This window comes from Malus domestica, chromosome 10 (assembly GCF_042453785.1).
Source record: "Malus domestica chromosome 10, GDT2T_hap1".
Taxonomy (NCBI): Eukaryota; Viridiplantae; Streptophyta; class Magnoliopsida; order Rosales; family Rosaceae; genus Malus; species Malus domestica.
The window spans coordinates 38,281,258-38,307,125 of record NC_091670.1 but is presented as its reverse complement, the minus strand read 5'-3'; the positions used below and the strand labels follow the sequence as shown (position 1 = coordinate 38,307,125).

General features: G+C 35.4%; 1 protein-coding gene across 7 annotated transcripts; it reads left to right on the top strand.

Moving 5' to 3' along the window:
* The first annotated feature begins 412 nt into the window (after window positions 1-412).
* Window positions 413-25,613, top strand: LOC103410611 (probable leucine-rich repeat receptor-like serine/threonine-protein kinase At3g14840). Of its 7 annotated transcripts, none has more exons than XM_029110287.2 (24): window positions 414-675; window positions 1,231-1,408; window positions 1,784-1,855; window positions 1,956-2,024; window positions 2,107-2,178; window positions 2,293-2,364; window positions 2,476-2,547; window positions 2,641-2,712; window positions 20,982-21,053; window positions 21,155-21,229; window positions 21,325-21,396; window positions 21,562-21,633; window positions 21,884-21,949; window positions 22,088-22,153; window positions 22,256-22,291; window positions 22,397-22,437; window positions 22,581-22,957; window positions 23,034-23,232; window positions 23,504-23,650; window positions 23,764-23,882; window positions 23,983-24,193; window positions 24,279-24,516; window positions 24,773-24,923; window positions 25,116-25,613. In XM_029110287.2, the coding sequence occupies exons 1-24, from the start codon at window positions 549-551 to the stop codon at window positions 25,494-25,496; spliced, it is 3,057 nt and encodes a 1,018-aa protein (XP_028966120.2). In that variant the 5' UTR covers window positions 414-548; the 3' UTR covers window positions 25,497-25,613. The 7 variants fall into 7 exon arrangements, with proteins under 7 accessions (XP_070663102.1, XP_028966120.2, XP_070663104.1 ...); XM_029110288.2 differs by having other exon boundaries at window positions 415-675; window positions 21,158-21,229; XM_070807001.1 differs by lacking the exon at window positions 2,641-2,712 and having other exon boundaries at window positions 413-675.
* Window positions 25,614-25,868: the final 255 nt, after the last annotated feature.

The following is a 25,868-nucleotide window of genomic DNA, read 5'->3' as shown; positions in this document are numbered from 1 at the left end:
TAGCCTGAATAGAGCTGCTGCAGTTCCCACAGAAATTCAACGACAGACCAACTGAAGTTGACATGTAAATTTGTCCCAAAAGGAAAATAAATTTAGCATAATAAATGATTGGATATCAACAACACCTTCATTTCTTCCTAAGAATCAAACGGGGAGAAGGATTTTTATTTCTTGACAGGAAATGCCATAATCGCGATATAACCGTGTTAAGTGAATTGCTCTCTCAAAACCAGGCCTCAAGGTAATACCAATGTTGAAGAGTAGTAAAAACAGTAAAACACACATTAAATACACATGTCAAATAAAGTGGCTAGTAATCAAATTGTGGTCCATATTCTTAAAATTTTATATACCTAGATCGATCTAAGATTGAAAGCGAAAGATTGTGTGGTCAGCTGCTGATTTTTAATATTTAGTCAAAGAAAAGCAAAACACCTCGACAATCATTTAAAGGGTAACTATTAGTAGAGCTCCCTCGCATTCATTAATTACAGAGGTTGTGATAGCTGGATGATGCAGATTTGAGATATAACTGCACAAATCATGCTATGCTGAAGGCGAAGAAAAAGATGGCAGAATTTGATATTGGGATCTTATTGGTCATCTGCTTTTGCTGCATATTAACACTCAAAGTTGAAGCTCAATCGCAATCTGTACGTCTTGCTCCCACTGAAGGTAATTTGCCACTCTTCTTCTTTTTCTTGTTCTTTCTCTGAATCTTGTTCAAGTTGGTATATTTTGGTAGGGGTATGATTTCTGCACTCATTTTTCTGCTCATGCACTCCCGTTAGATTGGACAAACAAAAGAAAATCATGGGATAGTAAAAAAAAGGAGTGCAGAAGGAGAAAACGAAAGTTTGGAAATCATTTTTCCTTTTTGTTCTTGTTCAAGTTGGCTTTTTTTTTTTTTTTTTTTTTCAAATGTTCAAGTTGGTTATACCAAAAACCTATCATCTGAAACCTCACTTTTTTCTTATATTTTTTATGTTATGAAAGTCTGGATTTTTCACTTTGTCAAGTAATAGAGATTACAGTGCTCAGTCCCAAAGTTGGTCTCTTTTGTTGAGAATTTTAGAAGAAAATTTTAATCTTTCTTAAACATGTTTTCTGTAAAAAATTTATATGAATTCCCTTGGTTTCTTTTTCCTCTGAAAGTACTGGGATTCTTGAATGAAAAACATAAACAAGAGAAAAATAGAATTATTAATTACCTTTGATTTGTGGGTACAGTGGAAGCTCTAAAAGAAATAGCTACACAAATTGGAAAACAAGACTGGAACTTCAGCATAGACCCATGCAGCAATGACACAAATTGGGCTACCCCAAAATCTGATAACTTGCCTCTCTACAATAACACTGTCATCTGCAACTGCTCCTACCCTGATGGTTATTGCCACGTTGTCAGCATGTATGTCAACTCAGAACCTTATTTGTGTATATTCTTTGTTCGTTTTTTTTATCAATTTAATTATCTTCTGTAGCGTTTACTTTTTAGGATAGTTCAGTATAATAATGCAGGCATATGTTAGGTACTCAAGCTCAAGGGAAGAGCCCAACCCAAAAGACTAGTCTAATAGGTGGGAGGACCCCAAGGACTTAAGAACCCCTACACCCCCATAAGTGTAGTTGATGTGGGATCATAACAGCATAAAATTTGATTTTGTTTTGTAACATTATGTACGCCGGCCTGTAGTTTTCTAATCTTTTTTTTTTCGTTGACGGATTCTAAGACTGCATTTTCAGTTGCTAAACATAATTTCCCTTTGACATTTTCGTGATACAGTTTTCTCAAAGGACAAGATCTTGCGGGTGTAGTTCCACCATCTGTTGCAAAATTACCCTATCTAAAAATTGTGTAAGGAAACATTTTCAGCTGTATATTCGCTGAAAAAGGTGTTTTACATCATTTCCTCAAATATTGGTATTGTTACTAATATCTTCTCTCTTGTGTACAGTGATTTCACCCGGAACTACCTCAGTGGTACTATACCGAGTGAATGGGCTTCTACAAAGTTGGAATATGTGTAAATGATTTCTCAACTTTATGTTCAAGGTTAGTGGTTTATAGCTTATACTAATAGAGCTAATAAAATGAGTACAATGCAGATCCATTACCGTAAACAACTTAACGGGACCAATCCCTGGCTACTTGGGAAACATTACCACCCTAATATACATGTATGCTCTGGCTTGATCTCTCGTTATGACCGTATGTTATTTGTAAACATCAATTTTAAGTTTGCGCTCAGTTTAGAGTATTGTAATGGCTGATGAAGGAGAATATGTTTTCAGGAGCTTAGAGAATAACCAGTTTTCTGGAACTGTTCCTCCTGAGCTTGGGAAATTGGTTAACTTGAATAATCTGTAAGCACATTCTTCTTTCTTTCACCCTCAGTTTGCTCTTACTTAATTTTTAAATTTTATGTAACTTGAATAAGCAAGTACCAGTCGATAAATTAGCATTGGTATCTGCAGCATTCTGAATGCAAACAATCTCACAGGAGAGCTGCCGGTGGCTCTAACTAATCTGACTAAGTTAACAGAACTGTAAGCGTTTGTACCCTTACCATTTTTTTCTTATAACCTTTTTCTGTTAAGAAATATTCCGATTTATTCTATTCAATGATTCTGTTTATGCAGTAGGATTAGCATGAATAACTTCACTGGAAGAATACCAAATTTTATTCAAAGCTGGAAGCAACTTAAGAAACTGTGAGCAATATTTTCTGCCAAAATAGAGTTAACTAGTAAAAATGCCCGCGCGTTGCTGCGGGACTTGAATGCACCAGCCTTAACCACATGAATTAAACCACATGAATTAAGACATTTAACCTGAAAAAAAAAATCAACATAATCAAGAACGAACAAAAGGGATAGATGAGTAAAAGGTGTCAATAAGATAAGCAGTTCGACTTTTATATACATTCAACCGAGCTGATTACAAAAGGTATAGTTGCAAAAAAATGCTCTGTTTCCTTGAGAAACAAAAGTAACATGCATTTAACACTTATATTGCCCTTCAAGTTAAGACGGCAAAATATATGTCCTACAGGCCAGGCACGTGTTTTAACAGCTAAACAAAAAAGCAAAAAAAAGTGGGTTGTTCTTGTTTCAGCAACTAATCTTTCAAGCACTAATGTTCAAAGCTAAAAAGATGCAGGATGCCTGTTTCCATAAGTTACAAAATAAATAGAAGGAAGATGTAGTCCACACATATTTTGCCCTTGTAGTAAAGGTGGCAAAATACTTGTCCTGCAGGCCAGGCACCTGTTTAAGCAGTTAACAAAAAACATAAAAACTGTTCCGTTGTCGTTTCAGCAAGTAAGTTTTCAAGCACACATGTTCAAAGGAAAAAACATGGAGAGCGGCTTTATAACAGCTGATAAAACATAACAATCAACAAACTAAAGCTTTAAGCAGCTAAATAAAGCGCGGTTGGGTTTAACCTTGGGAATTAGGAATTAGGATAAGGGCCTAAATGTCAAACAAATTATAAGTATTGTATAAAAGGGTTAAGATAAGGGCCTAAATGTATTATAGCATGTTGCATAGATATGAAAAAACTATTTATATAGAACATGCACAAATTATTTATATAAAGTATATAGTAGTAGTTTATAGCTTAGCTATGTACACTGATATATACATATTAAGAGATGCCCAAAATATAGTCGCTCCTATTTTACCGATGTACTCCAAACATTGGAGTACTTTGACTACTAAGTATTAGTTGGTAGCTTAGTTATATTTGCAGAACCTTCTATACGTAGAGAGTTGATAGGATTTACATAACTTGTTTAGTGCTGATTTTCAACGATATTGCACTCTTGAGCTCATTCTTTTTTCTCTTTGGTTCCTGTTACAAAACAAATCAACCAAATAAAGAAAAATTAGTATGTCAAACAAAGAAATTATAACAGCTAAAAAAGTAGTTGATCTGCCTACCACACAAATGGTTATACAGCAATGTGTAACAAATAATATGATTATTCACACTTAAAAAGCTATCCTGTTATAAATGGTTGGGAATTAACGTTTTCAATTAAGACTTTAAACTTTTTTTCTGTTGTTGGATTGCAAAATGAGCATCCCAAATTGCACATGTAAAGGATCTTGCACAGTTTGCAAAATTTTCTTCCCAAGCTACAGGAAACAAATTTTGGGAACGCAAAAGAGAAGAGCAAAGATTTCAGACTCAGAGCATGTTATTGACTTAACCACAAATCTGTTAACTATCAAAGACAAAATAGTACTTCTCTCTTAAAAATGTGGTTATCAACCCTTTTTACATATTTTTGTTAAAGTGTAACCTAATTGTTGATTCAATTACAATATCTGAAAACACCTCAAGTCAAGCCACCTGATTTTGGCATTTGGGTGAGAAGGGGATGCTAATATATATTTCAAAAACAACATTGTACTTTTCAGTCATTTTCATGGTTCTTACCAAAATTTAAAATCTGGAGACAGTGAGGGAATAAGACAGGAAATAAACAAATATTAGATATAATTCCAGATTCTAAAATAAATATCAGCAAGTCAAAAGTAAAAACATGACAAAATAAGAAATTTGATATTGTAGTTAAAGACCCATATAAGTAATCTACAACTAAAAAGCTAGATATTAAACCTAAAATCATGTAACTATGTATGAAGCGGAGAATAATGTAGAAAGATGGTTTTCTATAGTGCTGCTAATGACAATTAATTTTTCATGAAAACAAAGAAAAGAGAAACAGAGGTATAAAAGTATATTATTTTTTATAGTTGCAAATATTATGAATTCAAAAAGAAAAACTACAGATAACACTTCAATCATATACCTAAGCATCTAAAACGCGGCGCCCAAGATACCATTCAAGACAGGGCTCAACATCATGGATGAATTAACCTATCTGTGTCCCTGAGCTCACTGTATGTCATATACACCCGACCAACTGGGCATAGGAGCATAATGAGGAAAACTTTCAACACCACAATGTACCTAAAAAATTAAGGGAGGAACTAATTAAAACGTATCCTCAGTTAGAAGAAAATAACGCATGCATAATAGCCACATGGACCTTGCGTATATAAATTGTTGTGGCAATGATTTGCAATAGAAAACATTGTTATAAATAAGATATACGAAACACCAACATTGCAATGGTTTTTTTTTTTTTTTTTCATTCGATTGTACTGAAGCATGCATCTTAGTGGAGAACAATTAAGTACTACGTGAGGTCTCTATAATGAAATGGGAGATTGAATACAGTCGAGGAAACTGGAAATTCAAATATGCCCACACTCCATAGTATTATCTTCACAACCAAAAGAAACGTTTATATATACGACATATGTTTGACATTGTTTTTCCCCACTCAAATCGTCTTGAGAAAATTTGACTACATTGAGAATAAGCAAAAGAGTACTTTTTACTACCTAATTTACTAACATCTACCAAATCTAAAAGCTACAAAACTTTGATTAAAGAATCAAATAGAATAGCATGAGAAAGTTATTAAGACACCATATCTGAATTTTTTGCAAATAAAAACACCTGTATTTCACCTGATTTTCCAATGAAATATAGATGCTTGTATTTCACCAGTACATAAACATGGTTTTAAATATTAGTCTCATCTATGATATATTTCGTACTGTCATAGATAGAGATTAATAAAAGACCTCTCGCAATGTTACTATGTCATAGTAATAAGGGGTGTGCTATCCACACACCCCTTGATAATTTCAGTCCATTGATCTTCTTCAATTCATCCGATCCGATGGCCGAAAATTAAAAAGGTGTGTGAGAAGTAAAATGAGGTGTGTGGATGTCACACACCTAGTAATAATTTATATTACTTCTTTTATTATAACCAAACTTATACCGGTTTGTAATATTCAACCAACTTTAAACCTTTTGGATTAGAACACGGGCAAATGAAAAAATAAGTTAATGCAAAATCTTTAGCACCTCAACTTGCAAAATATTTGCAATATATTGAGATCTATCACAAACAAAACAATGTCGAAACCAAAGATGCTAACTCCCAACACAATCAAAACTACATATAGGAAAAAGGAAATGAAGCTTAAAAAGCTTAAATTAGGGAAAAGAGTTGGAGAAGCAACAACTGACATTATTTACCAAGGCTTTTCAAGGTTGGCAATATAATGGATATGCTTCCCAGGAGCTTCAACTAAAGCTTGATAAATTGTTGAAATGGGTTGGAGTAGAAGTAATTTGAGTGCCTTCTTTCTGACTACCAAAAAAAAATATATATTTTAAGATTAGATATTACAAACTGATGTACACATAGTAATAGAATCAGTGTTAATTTCTCCATTTTATAGCAATACCTCATAACAAATCATCGTCGACAAATGAAATGAGTTTTAGTTTTTCAATTAAAAAAGCCAAAACACATTTTCAGAGAGTCCGTTAGCCAGAGAAAATCAGAATAGCCAATAGCAGACAAATCCGGAAAAACAGATAGAAACAAATAGAATCATTCAAATTTTGTATATTGTTAGTTTCTCAAGCAGCCTTTACATATTCAATCTCCAAAACCCACAATTTAAACTAAAACCCACAAATTTAAACGAAAAACTCCATAAAATCATGAAAATTTTAATAAAATCCAAGTATATTAATCACAAATTCGATCACATAAATCTTCACATCCAATAAGTCTAAAAGGTATCTAGCTTCGTTGCAAAATCGTATCTATACATGCCAAAGCTCAAATTTCCTTGCAGCTGCCTTGATTCGATAAGGCCTGATTCAAGCAGACTTTAAAAAAGGTTTTCAATCATTACTTTTTTAATTTGTTTTGGAAATGCGGTCAGATCATGTTGTCTAAAACAATTGTTAACATGTTATTGTTGAATATATTATAGCAAGGAGTAAACAATTTAACACTCGAAAACCTGCAAGCCAGTGGCTCCAAGACGAAAAAAAACGGTACAAACCCAAATCAACTAAATTACAAAACAACTAAATATGCAAACAACATCAGAGTCTGTGTAACGATCTAGTTTTTTATTTTGTAATTAAATTTAATCTCAATTTTTTGCCCAACAATGGAACCATCAGAGGTTGTGCAGCAATAGTGCACAACAGTTTAGTAAACAACATAAGAGAATGGGGATAAATTGAAGATTAATACATATACATCTATTAGAATAGCTAAACATGTAACATAATTCACACCAATAAACCATCATTCAATTTGAATTTTGAAGTAATCTGTCCATATTGCCTAAACTACTTAACCGAAAGAGAACAAATTTACTGGAAAATTTCTAATTTTTCCTAATATGTTAGTAGAGAACAATTTCTTACATGTTTCAATATATCCACAAAAATGGTTCTTTTTCCTTATGAATCTGACACGGACACCTGCAACTCCCCTATAGAAATAAAAAAACAACCTGAAAAATTAAAAGGAAATGATTAGACCCAATACCCTCTGATGAAATCCAACAAATTGAATAGGGGTTTACATAAATAGGCAGAAATTAAAAAAAAATCCATTCAAATACATGAACAAAAGATATTAAAACAACAAAAAAATCAAGAGAAATCAACTTTGCAGTAAACTCTAGATCCCAAAACAAAAAAATTATTCCTTCTCTATTCCTTAGCTAGCCATCACTCTCAAAATTCCTCAATCCCTTATATCTCACAAAGAGAAACACATGCATGTCCATTTCCGCTCTTAAAACCGAAAGAAATGTTTCCGTTTCTTAGTTTCTTACCCAAATCCACCAATTCTAATCAAATTTTTGCAACACACATGTGAAATAGATACACAAAACACCAACATTACAATGGTTTTTTTTTTCATTCACAGATGTGAAACAGATACACAAAACACCAACATCATACATTCTTTTCTTGTGGCTTTGGTGGCTTTGGCAAATGGGTTTTTTTTTTGTTCAAGGCAATGGACAGTAGCAGAAAAGGGGGAGAGCAGACAGGCAGCAGATAAGCTGCAGAAAAACAGCAGAAAAGCAGGAAAAAAAAGAAGTCAAAATTAAGTAGAAAAGCAAGAAATAATCAAATTGACCCGAACTTACCAATTTTTTATTCAAAAAGGAGTTGGAATCAAACTAAACCTGAAAAATATTATATATCCAATATTAAGTGCATACACCTATAAACTAATCTTTATATATACTTTAAAATAATACCGATCAATGTAATATAAAATGTTATTATATTCAATACGGCAATACCAAATTGTAAAGTGAACTCTAAAAAGTAAGGCCTATGTTAGACATCTGTATTATATAGCAACTTCATTTCCATCAGAGAGTACACATCATTGAACAAACTAAGAAGATACCTGTTGTAAATCGAGAAGCTTCCTCTCAAGATCTCTAACAGCATCATGTCGCTCTTGAATTTCGACCAGAGTGTCCATTATCTACAATTTGATACACAATTTTGGAAATGATCAATCTTAATCAGAAAATTAAGTTTTCAACAACCCAAGCTAGAAGAGTTAGGAGCTTAAAATTAATTGTTTAAGATGTCAAAAAATGTGTCAAGTTTGTGAGAGAATGCACAATTTCGATTGTAAAAAGTGCTTATCTGGGGGCAGAGAATAAAAAAGGATATTTGACAAATCTGGCCTCCCACTTGTTCTTGGATTACCTTCTAGAAAATTTGTTCACCGTCTCCTTTCTCAATTAATCTTTCAATTGTTTGTACAAAGTAAAATAATTAGAAAATGAGCTTTCACAGTGGTATAGATATACTGTAATTTCAACAGTGCAATAAGTTTTACCTCTTCATCAGCTCTTGCGCCCATCACTGAGATTCACAAAATGCAAGAGAAATAAACTATAAAATCAGATCATAGAAATTCAAGTAGAAGTTCCAGAAATAGCAACCACTGATGAGTGGCAAGTGAGGGGTTCAAACCTGTAAAAACTCGCCTCTCGACAACATGACGATACTCTGGATGGATGGTGTCCCTTAGAGTCTGCATGTTTTAAGTTCAAAATTTAGCGATGAAAGAAACAAAGATTATGAGATTAAAACAAAACTGACCAAAAAAGATACAGACCCGGCGACTTAAAAACCGATTCTAATAAAATCGAAAACCCAGTAATTCTGGTAGTCACTGTACCACTGAGAAAACATAAAAAAAATGAACACCAAAGAAGTCAATCGCTGAGAAAACATCAAAAACCAAAATCAGACGCCAAAAATCCATAAAATTAAAATATGAGTTTTATTAATCAGGTAGTGAATCAATAAAATACCACGGATGCTGGTTCAAAAAAAAAACCTTGATACCAAAGGACTGCAAAGGATTGCTTTGTCATAGAAAGTAAAAGAATAAATTGAATCAACTGAACATGCTTCTTGCCAACCAAAAAAGTAAAATACAGGGCAACAACCATTTCTTTTATCCCGTTTGTCCAATACCACCAGCATTTCAAACAAAAAGGAAGAGTTTAATAACTAATAACTTCAGGCACTTTCCAGTTGTCAGCTAGCAAGATAAAGACCATGGATAATTTATTGTGTTCATTTTCCTACCATCTTAAGTGACCAGAAACTGAAAATTTCTTATCAAATGTGTTAATGCTGCAATATATAGGATGATGGAGAAAATTCCAGTGAAGATTAGTTGAGGAAATTGATAGTGTCACTACTTGCCTTTGGAAAGATGTCTTTTCTGGAAACCCTTTCAAAGTGTTTAGGATCCAAAACTTGTAATCGATTAGAGTGTGCCGATTAGGGTGATTTGCTATCTAAGACTCACTTGGGAGTTGGGAGCGAAGTTATAAGTCGCAAGCTCTTGAAATGCAGTAATGAATTTGGATAATATTGGACATGGAAGAAAATACCACATGCACAGCAAGCTACAGCGACCATAAGAGGAAAAAAAAGAAAAAAAAAAGATTTTAAGCAAAAACCATGAATCCAACTCAAAAATGAAATCTTCCAAATAACATCTCAAAACCATAACCCAAATCAAATGCACCAAATCTCACATCAAAAAATAAATTATACAAATTGACATATTGGTAGAAACCCAACAGAGATTTTAGAGAGAGAGAGAGAGAGAGAGAGAGAGAGCGAGTACCAGAGGAAGTGAGATATGGTTGCACCAATTCTCCAAAACCCACAATTTAAATGAAAAAAAACCCACAAATTTAAACAAAAAATTCTATAAAATGATGAAAATTTTAATAAAATCCAATTACATTATTCACAAATTTGATCAATCAAATCTTCACATCCAATAAGTTTAGAAAGCTACCTAGCTTCCTTGCAAAATCGTATCTCTACAGGCCAAGGCTCAAATTCCCTTGCTGCTGCCTTCATTCGATAAGTCCTGATTCAAACAGTCACATATATCAGATACATATTACAATAAGTTGATGCGTTCAATGGGCATGAACTTATCAGAAATTATGAAACCGATTGAACACGTTTAGTGTAATGTCCGCAATTAAATAATGAGCTTGAAAATGACTAACAGGGGTAACACAAACTGCTCAACTTAGGAATTAAAGCATCCAATATTTAGAAAATAATTGACAATTTTCATGGTCAAATTAATAAGGAAAATCATAAATAAATAAACTCAATTGTTTCAACTGCTAATTCTGATGAAGCAGCAGTAGTTCGACATATTGTTTCTGATGAAAATTATTATATATCAGTGGTGCAAATAAGCAAAATAATAGTGTCTTCAGACTTAAATTCACCAATTTCATAACCTTCTCCATCAGTACCTTCACCTTCTCCGTCCCCTCCTCCTTCATCACCTACTTCAGCAACTCTCAATATCACCAAAATTCTAAATGACTACCCAAACTTCATAATAATTTTTTTATTTAGCCTAAAATAGGAAAAAACCCAAAACATAAGATGTACAGAACTTTAGACACAAATATTTCAAGATATGAATTTGAGGTCTACTACACATCATTATATAGGACTAAATTTAAGATCAATAGGATAAAAAGACATGCATTTTGATATTTTCATGCATGTACTTCTTGTACTCAATGCATTTCCAGAGGAGAAGAGAAGGATACCATCTCTTTATCTACTTTCTTCCAAAATAGTAGCATATCTCTGGCTAGTTTCCTTGTACGAATTGTAGCCCCCTCATCAATTTAAGAGATCTACTGACCTTCAATTTCACCTACATAGAATAAAAGAGTCGACAGTTCAGTATAAACATTACAAACACCATCTGATGAAACCTAAACCCTACAAACGCCAGAAAAGGTTACAAATTTTAGAGAGACAACTCTGTCGAAATCTTATAGGAACAATCCTAGGTAGAGCAAATCTTTCAAAACCAACCCCATCCCTCCCTCACTCTCTCTGAAATTCTCACTCCCCCATACCCCCATATTCAGCATCACTACTCAACCCATAATTCTATCTCTGCATTCCCACTCCCCCATGCCCCCAAATTCAGCATTTTTTTTCATCTAAATTACCATGAAAAAGTGTGATTAATAATCTTAACAACGTGCTCAAAATCAAGCCCAAATTATCCGAAATGGCATACACTTCAAAACAAAATTTAATTCTGCTACAGGTAGGGGGAGACAGGTTAGGACAGTGGGAAATGGACCACTTTTTTTTTATTCCTTGATTCCATCATTTTGTAAGTGGTCGGCCAACTCGTTAATTTAATAAGATTAGTTTAGGACTTTGTGAGCATAGGTGCTGCACGTTGATAACAAAACAATTTAAAAGTTGAGAAACCTTATCCACTAATCTATTCTATTAAACCTTAAAGATACCTCCCAATATAAACATAAATTAAATATAAGGATTCGACGTGATCATGGAGTGCCGGCTGTCGACTACCTAACGCCCTCCCCCTCCTCCTTTATCCGGACTTGGGACCGGCAATGTAAAATTACATAGGCGGAAATGTAAAATCAAGTTTTTTTTTTTTTTTTTTTTTTTTTTTTGATGAGAATGCAGGTTTTGGATTTAGCATTTGATTTTCTTTGATGGGATTTTGAATTTATTGTGTGGAAATTGGGTTTCATCTTTTGCATTTATAAGAGTTAAAATCAAGTTTTTTTTTTTTTTTTTTTTTTTTTTATGAGAATGCAGGTTTTGGATTTAGCATTTGATTTTCTTTGATGGGATTTTGAATTGATTGTGTGGAAATTGGGTAAATTAAATATAACTCAAAAAAATACAAATAAAACAAACAATAATCAGCAAACAAAAACCCTAAACATTCAGATTTTTCAGATTCAAATGAAACCCAATTTCCACACAATCAATTCAAAATCCCATCAAAGAAAATCAAATGCTAAATCCAAAACCTGCATTCTCATCAAAAAAAAAAAAAAAAAAAAAAAAAAAACTTGATTTTAACTCTTATAAATGCAAAAGATGAAACCCAATTTCCACACAATAAATTCAAAATCCCATCAAAGAAAATCAAATGCTAAATCCAAAACCTGCATTCTCATCAAAAAAAAAAAAAAAAAAAAAAAACTTGATTTTAACTCTTATAAATGCAAAAAATCATATATGCAAAACTTAAAGGAACAAACAAAAGAATTACTTACAGAAATCTCAAAAGCTTAATCATGCGCTTGATGGATCCAGTGGAAATCTGTTGGACCTTTTCCCCAATTAGATAGAATTCGACGTTGGCTGCAGTAAACTGAAAAACACATTGTCACCAAGCATAAAAGCCGGTTTTCAGATGAAATGAGGGCATATATAAATATCACTCGGATTCAACAAACTGCATACTAATTCCTGTTTAGATTTTTTTAACTATTTAGTTACTATGGTAAGAAACATAATTTAAATAATTATGAGAATAATAGTTTAACACTCACAATAAATATCATAAATGAACTAATAAGACATTTGCATTCAAACAAAATACAAATGATTTAGTCAATTACTGACTTCAAATCTACTAATTTTGTGAGAGAGAGAAATAATTACAACATTTTTCTATGCATGACGATGATAAATATGACTCATAAATAGTTTTGACCTTAAATAAAAGAAAATGCTTAGGAAAATCAAATTTAACAGAGGTCAATACCTGTACCAGGGAAAAGAATGGATGCATCCCCTTCTGTAAATGCTGCACTGCCCAAGAAGTAAATACATTATGATGAAAGTACATTCATAAATTAATTAAAAAATGAAAGGAAATTATGCATCACGATTTCGACTTACTTTTCTGGCAACTTGTTGCAGTGAAGAAGAGAGCCAGAGGTACCGTATCAGGTACCCACCACCAACGCTGTGTAATGATTTTCAATATAAAAAAATAAATAAAGAACACGTTAAGGGCTTGAATTGCAGGTGCACTCTCTCAGTTAGTAGCAAATAATATAGTCATGCTGCCTAACCATGATAAAAATTAACAATTGTGAAGATATATGTCAGCTCCAAGAATCAAATCAAATCCATTTGTATACTTGCCCATTCTATTTTCTCAGCTACTAATTCTGCATATACATAATCAAAATGAATTATCAGCCAAGTCCACTTCACATCATATGTTTTGAGATTATTTTCTCAAAACAGTTAGAATTCTCTGAAGATACAAATGCATGCAGATCTATAGTTTTCTTCAGGATCTGTGACAAAAACATAAGCACACTTCTTATTTCCAAGAATCATGTTGATGAAAACGTTTCATCTCTTCATATTTTATGTCCTGGCCGATAGTAAACTCCTCTGTTCTTCGGATTTTTCTGTTGTCTTGCATCTTGCGCATTAAAAAATGAACGGACTTAAAGGCTGCCACTTCTAAGAAGTCTTTGATGTCAGGCAGTGACCACCTGTAACACATGAGTAATTGTCTCTCAGTAATTCAGAATTCACCAGAAAAACAAAATATTATCAAATAAGTAATAATTGGAAAAACATAAACAACTTACAGCCTCCAGCTGTATGAAAATGCTTGTTTAATTTTCTTCTGCTGCTTTTAGGAGGAAATTGAGGCTTATTCTTGTCTTGTGCTCAATGATATCAATTTCAGCTTGCTCCCAAACGTACTGCAAAAGCTAAAAGAAAGTTACAGACTTTGCAAGTAAACAATAGCCGCTAATTTTTCTCCAAAATTTTCAGATACCTCATTCCCAACCATACATCCAAATAAAATAAAAGTAAAAACTCCACAGTACCAATACACAACCAAAATTTGAACCTGAAAATCCATCTTCAAAGTTCTATCAAATGCGAGCATTTACTCAATTTTAAGAAGTTGTATTGTTAAAACTTAAATCCCACCTTCCTTAATCTTTTCTAAAGAAGCAATAATTCACATAATGTATCCAAATTAGAAAATAACATATGATTCATGATATCTTATACTTTCATATCCAAGTTATGTTTATGCAAATCATGAGAGCCACACATTTAAATCTCATCCGACACGCCCTAAGTAAAAAAGAAACCAGCTCCTCCATCATTCAATGTCCAAGCAGATTTAGCATGTGGAGTAATAGAATATCAAAACGCATGTTACAATTTTTAATGTACTTTAATAATTATTTCTTCAACTTTACCTCCAAGTAGTTCTTCCGATGGAAATAATTGATTTCAAGTGCCTAACCAGTGAGGCACCCTTTCTTTCCCACACTCTCGTTAACAATCCACGAACCTGAAGAGAGAAGAATCAGTTATAAGTTAATTGATCTTAGTTGGTTCCATAACTTGCTAATACGAAAAGAGAACAAAACAAAAAAAGTTAATCGAAGGATTTTACAAAAGCTACAAAAATTAACTAAATCCCACATCAAAAGAACCCAAAAATTTAATGAAGAATTCTCCAAAACCCACAAATTAAAACGTAAAATTCTACAAAATCATGAAAAATTTAATACAATCTAATTATATTAATCACCAAATTGAATTAGATCTTCACATCCAATAAGTAACAGAGTTTGAAAACATTATACCCCAAGAAACCCCAAATTTACAGAAATTGGGAGCAAAGATCGAAGAGATCTCACGAAGCCGACATCGAAATCGTCAATCATGTTGCAGAGCACAGTTTTTTCGTTTTGGATTTCCAGATAAAGATTCAAACCCAAAACTGAGTAATTTATAAAAAAATTCACTGAATCAATTCGAGAAAGTGCGAAAATTATCAAACCTGAAGATCTCTTCCGCCGTTCGCGGACTCAAGCCCATCTCCCTGCTCCTCTCCTCCATCTCACCGAGTTACAGAAATGAAGGCCAGTTTGAGTGGTTTTGGTTTTAGGAAGCAGGGAGCCGATGCTATTCCAGAGATGGTGTTGTGGCTGCTAGGGTTTCAGAAAGGGGAAACGAAGCCAAATGAAATCGAGGATCTGCAGCAATGGTGCTGAGATCCCCACTCCTCCGCTCCCTCTCTCTCTCGCTCTGTCTCTCTCTCTCTATCGGAGGCATGGCCTCCCATCCCCGAAAGCCCTCACCGAATGACAGCAAACCTAAACCCACCCCAATCCGTCTCAAACGCACAGGACAAAATTGCCCTTCCAACCCACCCCCAATATCAGCCCAAACCTGACGGCTTTGCTGTAAATAGCGTGAAATCGAGTGGCTCCCTGATAAGGCATATGGACAAAATTACCCTCTGAAATTTTGAGAATTACCCTCCCAACCCACTCCCATTCGGCTGGTATTGCTGTAAATAAAGCAAAATCAAAACAAACGTGAACAGTGCCTGCCCTCCCCCCTACTTTAGAATAAGTAATTTCTTGATATATTAGATGATTATTTCTCATTACAAGATGAACATATATATAGGGAAAGAAAGAAGACATAGGACCTAACTTTGCCTAACTTGCCTAACTTGCCTAACTTACCTAACTTGCCTAATTTACATAAAGAAAGTTGACTAGCCTAACTTCACTAGCCATCCAATACTCATGGCTGCTTTTAGTTGACACTCCCCCTCAAGTTGGTGCGTAAATATCTCGAATGCCCAACTTGCTGAGTGAAAGATGGAAAATCCTACTTGACACTGCCTTTGTTAAAATATCTGCTAGCTGGTCATCACTCTTCACATAAGGCAAGTTAATGGTACCATCAACCAACCTTTCCTTGATAAAGTGCCTATCCACTTCAACATGTTTAGTACGATCATGTTGAACTGGATTATGAGCAATGCTAATGGCAGCTTTGTTATCACAATAAAGTTTTGATGGCTTTGCAGAATTAAAACCTAATTCTCTCAACAAAGTCCTGAGCCATAACAATTCTTGCACACCATGTGCCATACCTCTAAATTCAGCTTCGGCACTGGATCTAGCCATTACATGTTGCTTCTTACTGCGCCAAGTAACTAGATTTCCTCCAACAAATGTAAAGTATCCAGAAGTCGATCTTCGATCAGTTATTGACCCAGCCCAATCTGCATCAGTGTACCCTTCAACTTCTTGATGTCCGTGATTGGAAAACATCAAGCCTTTTCCAGGGGCAGACTTCAAATACCTGAGAATGCGTTGTACAACATCCATGTGGGCTTCACTTGGCCTGTGCATAAATTGACTCACTACACTTACAGCATAGGCTATGTCAGGTCGTGTATGAGACAAATAAATCAACCTCCCAACTAATCTTTGGTACCTTTCCTTGTTAGCCGGAACTTGATCATGATAGTCTCCCAATCTATGGTTTTGCTCAATTGGTGTGTCTGCAGGTTTACAAGCTAACATCCCAGTCTCAGTTAATAAGTCTATAACATATTTCTTTTGAGAAAGAAAAATGCCATGCTTTGATCTTGCAACTTCAATACCCAAGAAATATTTCAAAGTACCCAAGTCCTTCATTTCAAATTCCTTGGCTAGATACTTTTGAAGTTTTTGAATTTCCTCGACATCATTACCTGTAACCACCATATCATCCACATAAACAATTAAGGCTGTAAGTTTACCTCTATCATGCTTAAGAAATAAGGTATGGTCAGCTTGAGTTTGCTTGAACCCATAACTTTTCATTGATTGAGCGAACCTGCCAAACCATGCCCTTGGTGATTGTTTCAATCCATACAAGGACTTTCTTAACCTGCATACTTTGCCAATATCGCAAGCGGTAGTGAATCCTGGAGGAAGATCCATGTATACCTCTTCATCCAAGTCTCCATGTAAAAATGCATTTTTTACATCAAACTGTCGTAGAGGCCACCCTAGATTTGCTGCCAATGACATAAGAACCCTGATAGTGTTGATCTTTGCTACCGGAGCAAATGTCTCCTGATAATCAATGCCATAGGTTTGAGTATAACCTTTGGCTACCAGTCTAGCCTTGTACCTCTCCACTGAACCATCAGCTTTATGCTTCACTGTGAACACCCATCTACACCCAACAGGTTTCTTGCCTTCAGGAAGTGCAACCAGTTCCCAAGTGGAGTTTTTTCGAAGCGCTTCCATCTCTTCAATCATAGCCTTTTTCCATTTTGGATCTTTAAGAGCATCCTGTAACTTATTAGGAACTGAGACTGATGACAATTGGTTTGCAAAAGATATATAAGAGTCTGACAAGCGATGAGATGAAACAAAATTAGATATAGGATATTGAATACCCTTTGTAGAAGAATGACCATAACGAACATGGGGTATCCCTCGATTTTCTCGAATAGGATAACGAGAACCCTGAGACTCACGATGTGGTTCATTTGAATCATTTGGATCATCACTTAATGAAATCTCATGATTGGACTCATCAAATATAGTAGGCTGAAGAGAGGGAGAATGAGTGGTTACCTCAGGATAATTCGTACGAGTAGCAGCTGATTGGTCAGAGAGTTGGTCAATGTGGGGATCTGTCTGTGGGTGGTCTATCTCATCATCCCTTTTTTCTTTATCTCCCTTTTTTCTTGTCCTTTCATACACCTTCAATATTTTTTCACCTTGTGCCTCATCATTAGGCAAATTTGCACCATCACCGACATCAGACAAGTGTTCATCACCAATGTCAAGCAGCAACTTCTCTTCCTCCTTACTCCATATCTCCCCCTGAAGAGAAGTGGCCAAATCTTCTTTTGAAAAAAATGCCTCGTGTTCCCGAAAGGTAACATCCATAGAGACAAAAAATTTCCCAGTGGGAGGATAGTAACATCGATACCCTTTCTGAGTAGCAGAATAGCCAATAAACACACATTTGATGGCTCTAGGATCCAACTTATCCCGATTTTGCATGGGGACGTGAATGTAGCAGACACAACCAAACACTTTTGGAGGAATATGAAGGAGTGAAGGAAGAGAATGATATTGGGAAAGGGTTTGGATAGGTGTTTGAAATTGGAGAACACGTGATGGCATGCGATTGATAAGAAAAACAGCTGTGTGAATGGCATCGCCCCAAAAACGTTTAGGAACGTGCATAGCAGAACATAAAGAGCGAGCCACATCGAAGAGATGACGATTTTTACGTTCTGCTATACCGTTCTGTTGAGGAGTATGTGGACAAGATGTTTGATGAATGATACCGTGTTGTTGAAAAAATGTTCCAAGTCCATAATTCAAATATTCTTTCCCATTATCAGATCGAACGACTTGAATTTTAACATGAAATTGGGTTTGAATCATTTGATGAAAGATTGGAAAAATAGACATAACCTCACTCTTATTTTTTAGTAAGTATACCCAAGAAACTCGAGTGCAGTCATCAATGAAAGAAACAAAGTATTTAGCACCAGTATAAGTAGGAATATGAAATGGTCCCCAAACATCAGAATGAATAAGAGAGAAAGGAACATTACTTTTATGGGAACTTAAAGGAAATGAGACACGATGATTTTTAGAAAGAATGCAAGTTTCACAATGGAAATCAGAAACCTTGACTTTAGAAAATAAAGAAGGGAATAGATATTGCAGGTACTGAAAGGAAGGGTGTCCCAATCTTTTGTGCCATAACCAATTTTTTTCAGAAGCTTCAAATTGTTTGGCCTCCACTTGACAACTGTAACTCTTCTCACATTCTGGTGGTAAGTCCAAGTAGTATAGACCTCCCCTCTCTCTACCATGACCAATCAATGCTTTCGTTCGAATATCCTGAAACCAACAATGGGTAGGAGAAAAGATGGCAAGACAGTTTAGTTGATTTGTAAGTTTACCAATGGAAAGCAAATTGTGAGAAAGTGTAGGAACATGTAAAACAGATGAGAGAGATAAGCCTGGTGTTAATGAGATGGAGCCTGCTCCAAGCACTGGAGTAGAAATACCATTAGCAACTTTAACGGTATTTAAAGGTGGAGTAGTGTGAGAAACAAACCATGTAGAGTTATTGGTCATGTGGTCAGAAGCCCCTGAATCAATGATCCAAGGTTTATTGGGAGGAACAATTGTAGTGTTCAAGGCAAAACCAAAGTTACCTGCATCGACTAAGGAAGTAGAAGCAGTAGTTGGAGAAACTAAGTGAGCAGATTGATCCACCCGAGGTATGGAAGGCGTTGGTGTCAGGTGTGCTTGTGATCCACCAATGCCTTTCTTTTGATTTTCCTTCTTTTGAACCCACCAATCAGGATATCCATGCAGCTTGAAGCAAGTGTCTCTAGTATGCTTATCCTTGTCACAATAAGTACACTTCCTTGTATCAGTAGTTTTGGATCCACCTAATCGAGAATTGGAGACTCCACGGGGAAATCGAGACGGAGCAGCTACCATGGCGGATCCTTCCACTTGTGGGCCAACCAACATAATGGTTTGCCTACTTGCTTCAGCATTCACAAGAGCATAAGCAGCACGAACAGAAGGCAGAGTTGTTTGAGTCAAAACTTGACTGCGAACATGATCTAAATGAGGATCAAGACCAGCCAGAAAATCATACAATCTTTCTTCCGAAATTTCTGTCTCTCGGGTAGCAATATCAGCAGCGCACTTTAATTTTCCAGGACGCAAGAAATCAATTTCTTGCCATATTTGCTGAAGTTTACCATAATATGCAGATAAAGGTTCTCCATTCTGGCGAGTCGCCAGTGCTTGACGGCGAAGTTCGTATAACTTTGATGCATCTTTTTCAATTGAGTAAGTTTGGGTAACAGCATCCCAAACATCTTTTGTAGTAGAGAGTCGGAGAAAAATGGCCCGTACATCTCTGGTCATGGAGTTGAGTAACCAAGATTGAACCATGGCATTCTCTTCCTCCCATATAGCATACAATGCATCAGCTTCTGCTGGTGCCATTTTTGTTCCACTGACATAAGACCATTTACCTCTGCCAGTGATGTAGATGCGGACACTTTGGGACCATGAGGAATAGTTGGACCCATCCAACTTGTCTGGGGTGATATGTAGAGACATATCACTTTGAGTAACAGTAGCTGAAACAGTGGTCTTGGAGTCACCCATTATTACTGCCTCAGAGGTTATGGGTAAATTTGTTGGGTGATTCCAACGGGTATGGCTTATGGGGTATTGGGTAGTATATTTTTCCAACGGGTATGGCTTATGGGGTATTGGGTAGTATATTTTTTTTTGTGGAAAGATTTCTGGGTTTTGCAGAGATACTGCAAATGGGAAGAATATGGGAAAAGATGCAGCGGAATATGTATGGTCAACAAGCTGGATATGGGTAATAATGTTGGTAGATATGGCCAAATGAAAAAAGAGTAAGATTGGGTTGGTATGAAAGTAGAAGACCTGCAGAATAGCAGGTCTTATTGGGTAGATGGCAGTAGTGCCAGTAAGTGAATCAGAATAGAAACTCTGTTTGGATCAGAATGGCTCTGATACCATGCCAAAATAGAGTTAATTTCTTGATATATTAGATGATTATTTCTCATTACAAGATGAACATATATATAGGGAAAGAAAGAAGACATAGGACCTAACTTTGCCTAACTTGCCTAACTTGCCTAACTTACCTAACTTGCCTAATTTACATAAAGAAAGTTGACTAGCCTAACTTCACTAGCCATCCAATACTCATGGCTGCTTTTAGTTGACATTTTCCTATTTGATATTCTAAATTGTTCGAATATATATTTTCTGGTGTAACATCCTTCTGTTTCGACTTGTGTTGTTGACAGAGAGATCCAAGCTAGTGGTCTCCAAGGGCCCATTCCTTCTAGCATTTCTGGCTTGAGTAATTTAGCAGAGCTGTGAGTCCTGCATTCGATCCTAAGTTGCATTAATGCTTAAAAGCTTAATCTTGCTTTACAAGTTTATCATAACTCCCTATCGAACATACATCTTTTTAAAGCAGAAGGATCAGCGATATCGATGGAGGGGGTTCAGAATTTCCGCCCTTGAGTAGTATGACAAACATGAATAGTTTGTAAGTCTTGAAAGTGTTGTAATTATAATTTTATGTTGCTTATACTTTTAGACTAACCCACACTTAACTTGTGCTAATAAATAGTCGTGTTGCAGAATGTTGAGGAGCTGCAACTTATCCGGAAGTATCCCTGATTATATATCAGCCATGACAACACTGAAAATATTGTAATACTACCATTCTTCATTTATAATTTTGATTTTTCTTGCTCAAGTGTACACCAAAATTAATTGATAATTTTCTTGCTCATTTATGAGTTCATTTTGTTCAGTTAAGCATCCAAATAATTAACATATGATTCGTAAAACATAATTTTAGTTATTTTCTTGTAGAGATCTGAGCTTCAACAGGCTGGAGGGGAACATTCCTGATAATATTGGAACTCTGACAAACCTGCAGTACTTGTAAGAAACGTAAACTTCGTCCAAGGCGTGAGCATACATCATTATTCATAGAGGACTCCCCTGAATTTTTTTTATAATTACCTATATCAAATGACATCTCTAATGGAAGCAGAGATTTTGATGTAGAATGACACAAATTTCTTAGTTATCTGTGTGTATGTTGTCAATGCTTTCGTCCATGCAACCGGCCTTTTGAAACAGTAATGATATACTTTAAGTTAGTATGACTATGCAATTTCTTTCTGAATAGGTATCTCACAAGTAACTTGCTCCACGGGTCTATTCCGGACTGGATCAAGAGCAGAGATAGTCATTAGTATGTTTTCCATCCTTTTGTTTAGGATTTTCTGTCGTTAATTCATCCTTTAAGCGTCTAACAATTTTATGATACGTTAAAACTTATTTTTCTAGTAGAGTTATAAGCGCTTTCTTATTTTATTGTACTTGTGTGCAGCCAGATAGATGTTTCTTACAATAATTTTTCTGTGAATTCTGAGCCTGCTTCGTGTAGAGAGACCCTGTAAGAGGACAATTTTCTTTTTAGTTGATATACTCAATACAGTTCGTGCTCTTCACTCACCTCTAATTTTCGTTTGAACCAAATTGATTTCGCATGTATCAGGAACTTGTTCAAAAGCTTTACAGCACAAGACAACTCGTAAGCTTTTAACTTATTTAGTCTTCAATGATGAATAAATTTCCTTTCCTTTTCGTTCTGTGAAACCTAATTGTTTTACATAAATTGATTTTCACTACATTCCAGATTATTTGGAGAGTGTCTGAATAGCTATCCATGTCCTAAAGGTAACAATATATCTCTTAGATTCAAAATATGATTACAAGATATGAACTTTCGTTACCCGAATATTTTATTTTCATTTATCTATTCAGATATTTGCTTTAGTATCGAATTCATATGATCTTGATTCTCGGTTGTTAATGGATAGATCGATATTCATTACACATAAATTGTGGTGGAACGGCAACCACTGTTGGAGGAGTTGACTTTGAAGCGGATACAGACTTGGGAGGTCCAGCAAAGTTCGTTCCAGTGAGACCTATGTGGGGAATCAGTACCACCGGACATTTCTGGGATGCTAACCCCACCTCTAATGACTACATTGCAAATAACATATCGATACTTGGAATGGACAACTCTGAGTTGTACACAAATGCACGCCTATCGCCTCTTTCTCTCACTTATTATGCACGCTGCCTCGGAAATGGAAATTATACTGTGAGACTTCACTTTTCGGAGATAATAATCAGAGACAACAGATCTTTCTATAGTCTTGGAAGACGGATATTTGATGTGTATATTCAGGTAGTTAATCACGCCTTATTTTCTGCACTCTATATGCTCTGAATTTGAGTTTGCTGATCGATCAAGTTTATTACAGGAGAAACTAGTATGGAAGGATTTTGACATCGAAGAGGAAGCACAAGGGGTTGATAGGGTAGTCATTAAGGAACTTAAAGCAGTTCAGGTTAAGGATAAAACTTTATTGATCCGGCTTAAGTGGTCTGGGAAAGGGACAACAGCTTCCCCAAAGAGAGGAACTTATGGTCCTCTTATATCAGCTATCTCCATGGACTCTGGTATCTTCTAAATTGCAAACTTTAGCTCTCTCTTATACGTGCACAGAAACATGCTATAGTTTGTTTGCTTAATCACATGCTGATACCAATTTATCCTTTCCTTATCAATTTTTCCAGGCTTCTAGCTAATTTTGGTCTTTTAATATAGATCCTAAAAGATATTGTTCCTGATTTGATAATACTCTCTGTAATCTGTATATATAGCTGTATATCATAGACGAAAGCTTATATCGTTCATGACTTGTTTTTCATTTACTTTTAAATTTTGTAGAATTCAAGCCTCCTCAAGAAAGCAAAAACAAAGTAAGTATTATTGTTGGAGCATCAGTTGGAGGTTCAGTTTTGGGCCTCATTTTCTTGGTTTTAGGCATTCTTTGGTGGAATGACTGTTTCGATAGCAGGACGTCAAGGGAAAAAGGTACTACTAGCTCCTGTAAAAGTTTTGAGTAGTACATTGGTCTCATTCTTTCAGAAGAACTATTGTAAATCCGCAAGATATTACCGATATCCTAACCTTCGTTCTTTGCACAGCTTTGAGAGGACTGGATCTGCAAACTGGTTTTTTCACCTTTAGACAAATCAAAGCTGCCACTAACAACTTCAATCCTAAAAACAAAATTGGGGAAGGCGGTTTTGGGTCTGTCTACAAGGTACTGTACAATTCCATCCCATATACAGTTCCACTTTTTATAGAAGTCTTCAGTTAATTATTTTTGTTACTTGCCTAGATTATGTTAATTTTTAATGCAGGGTACATTGTTGGATGGAACTATAATCGCGGTTAAGCAACTATCTTCAAAATCAAAGCAAGGAAATCGTGAGTTTGTCAATGAAATAGGCATGATATCTGGTTTACATCATCCAAATCTTGTCAGATTGTATGGATGTTGTATCGAATCAAATCAGTTACTGTTAGTGTATGAATACATGGAAAACAATAGCCTTGCACATACGTTGTTCGGTAAGCTTATTGAATATATCAATAGAACAAACGAATGGTGTATCAAGAAGTACTAAAATGACCTGGGAATCCATGTTTGTTGCAGGTCCAGAGGATGGTCCATTAAATATGGATTGGCCTACAAGGCAGAAAATATGCATAGGCATAGCAAGAGGTTTGTCCTTTTTGCATGAGGAATCAACGCTAAAGATTGTGCATAGAGACATCAAAGCGACAAATATCTTACTAGACCGAGACCTTAACCCTAAGATCTCCGACTTTGGTTTGGCCAAGCTCGATGAAGAGGAGAACACCCACATTAGCACTAGAGTGGCCGGAACTGTGTAAGCTGTTGTGTCCATGGATTTTTTCTTTCATAACTTAGCTTCATTTCAGATCTAAATTTATTTTTTCTCACTTTTCCTCCAAACTTATTTTGCCCCAAAATGTTGAACATCGTGATTCTGTCGAAAACTTGAACGTGAAGTAATGATCCATGAACAAATTTTATCTTTACGGTTTTCTATTGGGTATGTTTGAGATGAAATGCCTTGTACTAGAGGAACCATCAGTATGAGAAAAACAACATTTGTTATGCAGAGGATACATGGCGCCGGAATATGCACTATGGGGTTACTTAACCGACAAAGCAGATGTGTACAGCTTCGGCGTTGTTGCGTTGGAGATTGTTGCTGGAAAGAACAACATGAAGTATAGACCAAATCAGAATTTTGTATGCCTTGTGGATTGGGTAAGATGGATCTTCATTTTTTATTTTATTTTTCATGAAAACTGAAACAAATCAAAGAGATGTTTAGTGAGCTACACCGTAAGATCGATCTTCATTTGAATTGCTTCTGTATATACTATTAGAACGCTTTTAGATAAGTGGACAGGCACATTACCTTGCTCAGCTAGCTAAACCTGCATCTGTTTCTTTCAGGCCCTTGTCTTGCAACAAAAAGGAAATTTAATGGACCTGGTGGATCCTAGGTTGGGGTCCCAATTCAGCAAGGAAGAGGCGATTCGAATGGTGAAGGTGGCGCTGCTATGCACCAATCCGGCGCCCGCTTTGAGGCCTACAATGTCTGCAGTTGTGAGAATGCTTGAAGGGGAGACTGCTGTGCATGAATTGATCATGGATCCGAGTATATACGGCGACGAAATGAGGCTAACGGCCGTGAGAAACCAGTTTGATCAGATTGCACAAGAGAGCTCAAGTGGAACTCAGAGCCGCCTTCGTTCTTCTGATTCAACATGGATTGGTTCTTCTGCTACCGCTATGTCTTCTGATCTCTACAAAGTTAGTTCCGGTTCTTATTAAATGAGGCCAACTCTTGCTTTTGTGTATACGGAAGATTCATACAAGAAATATAGGAAGATATGAACATCTAAATTTGGTTACGGATTTTAATTAAACAGACAATTAAAGTGCACTAAATTGTGGTTTAATATTTGTAAATAGTTCTTTTATGCGTATTTGTCGAAAGATCTCTTGCTAAATGCTCTAACTTCGTTTAACAGAAAATAAATATTTTCAAGCCGTCAAGCCGTTTTTACATAGAAACATATGTTAAATGACTTTTCTAAATGCACTTTCAAGTAATTTTTCACAAAGTACATATATTTTCAGTAAAAATATTAGTGTATTTATAAGTTTATACACATAAGCGCTTGTTAACAAAAGCGCTTTTTA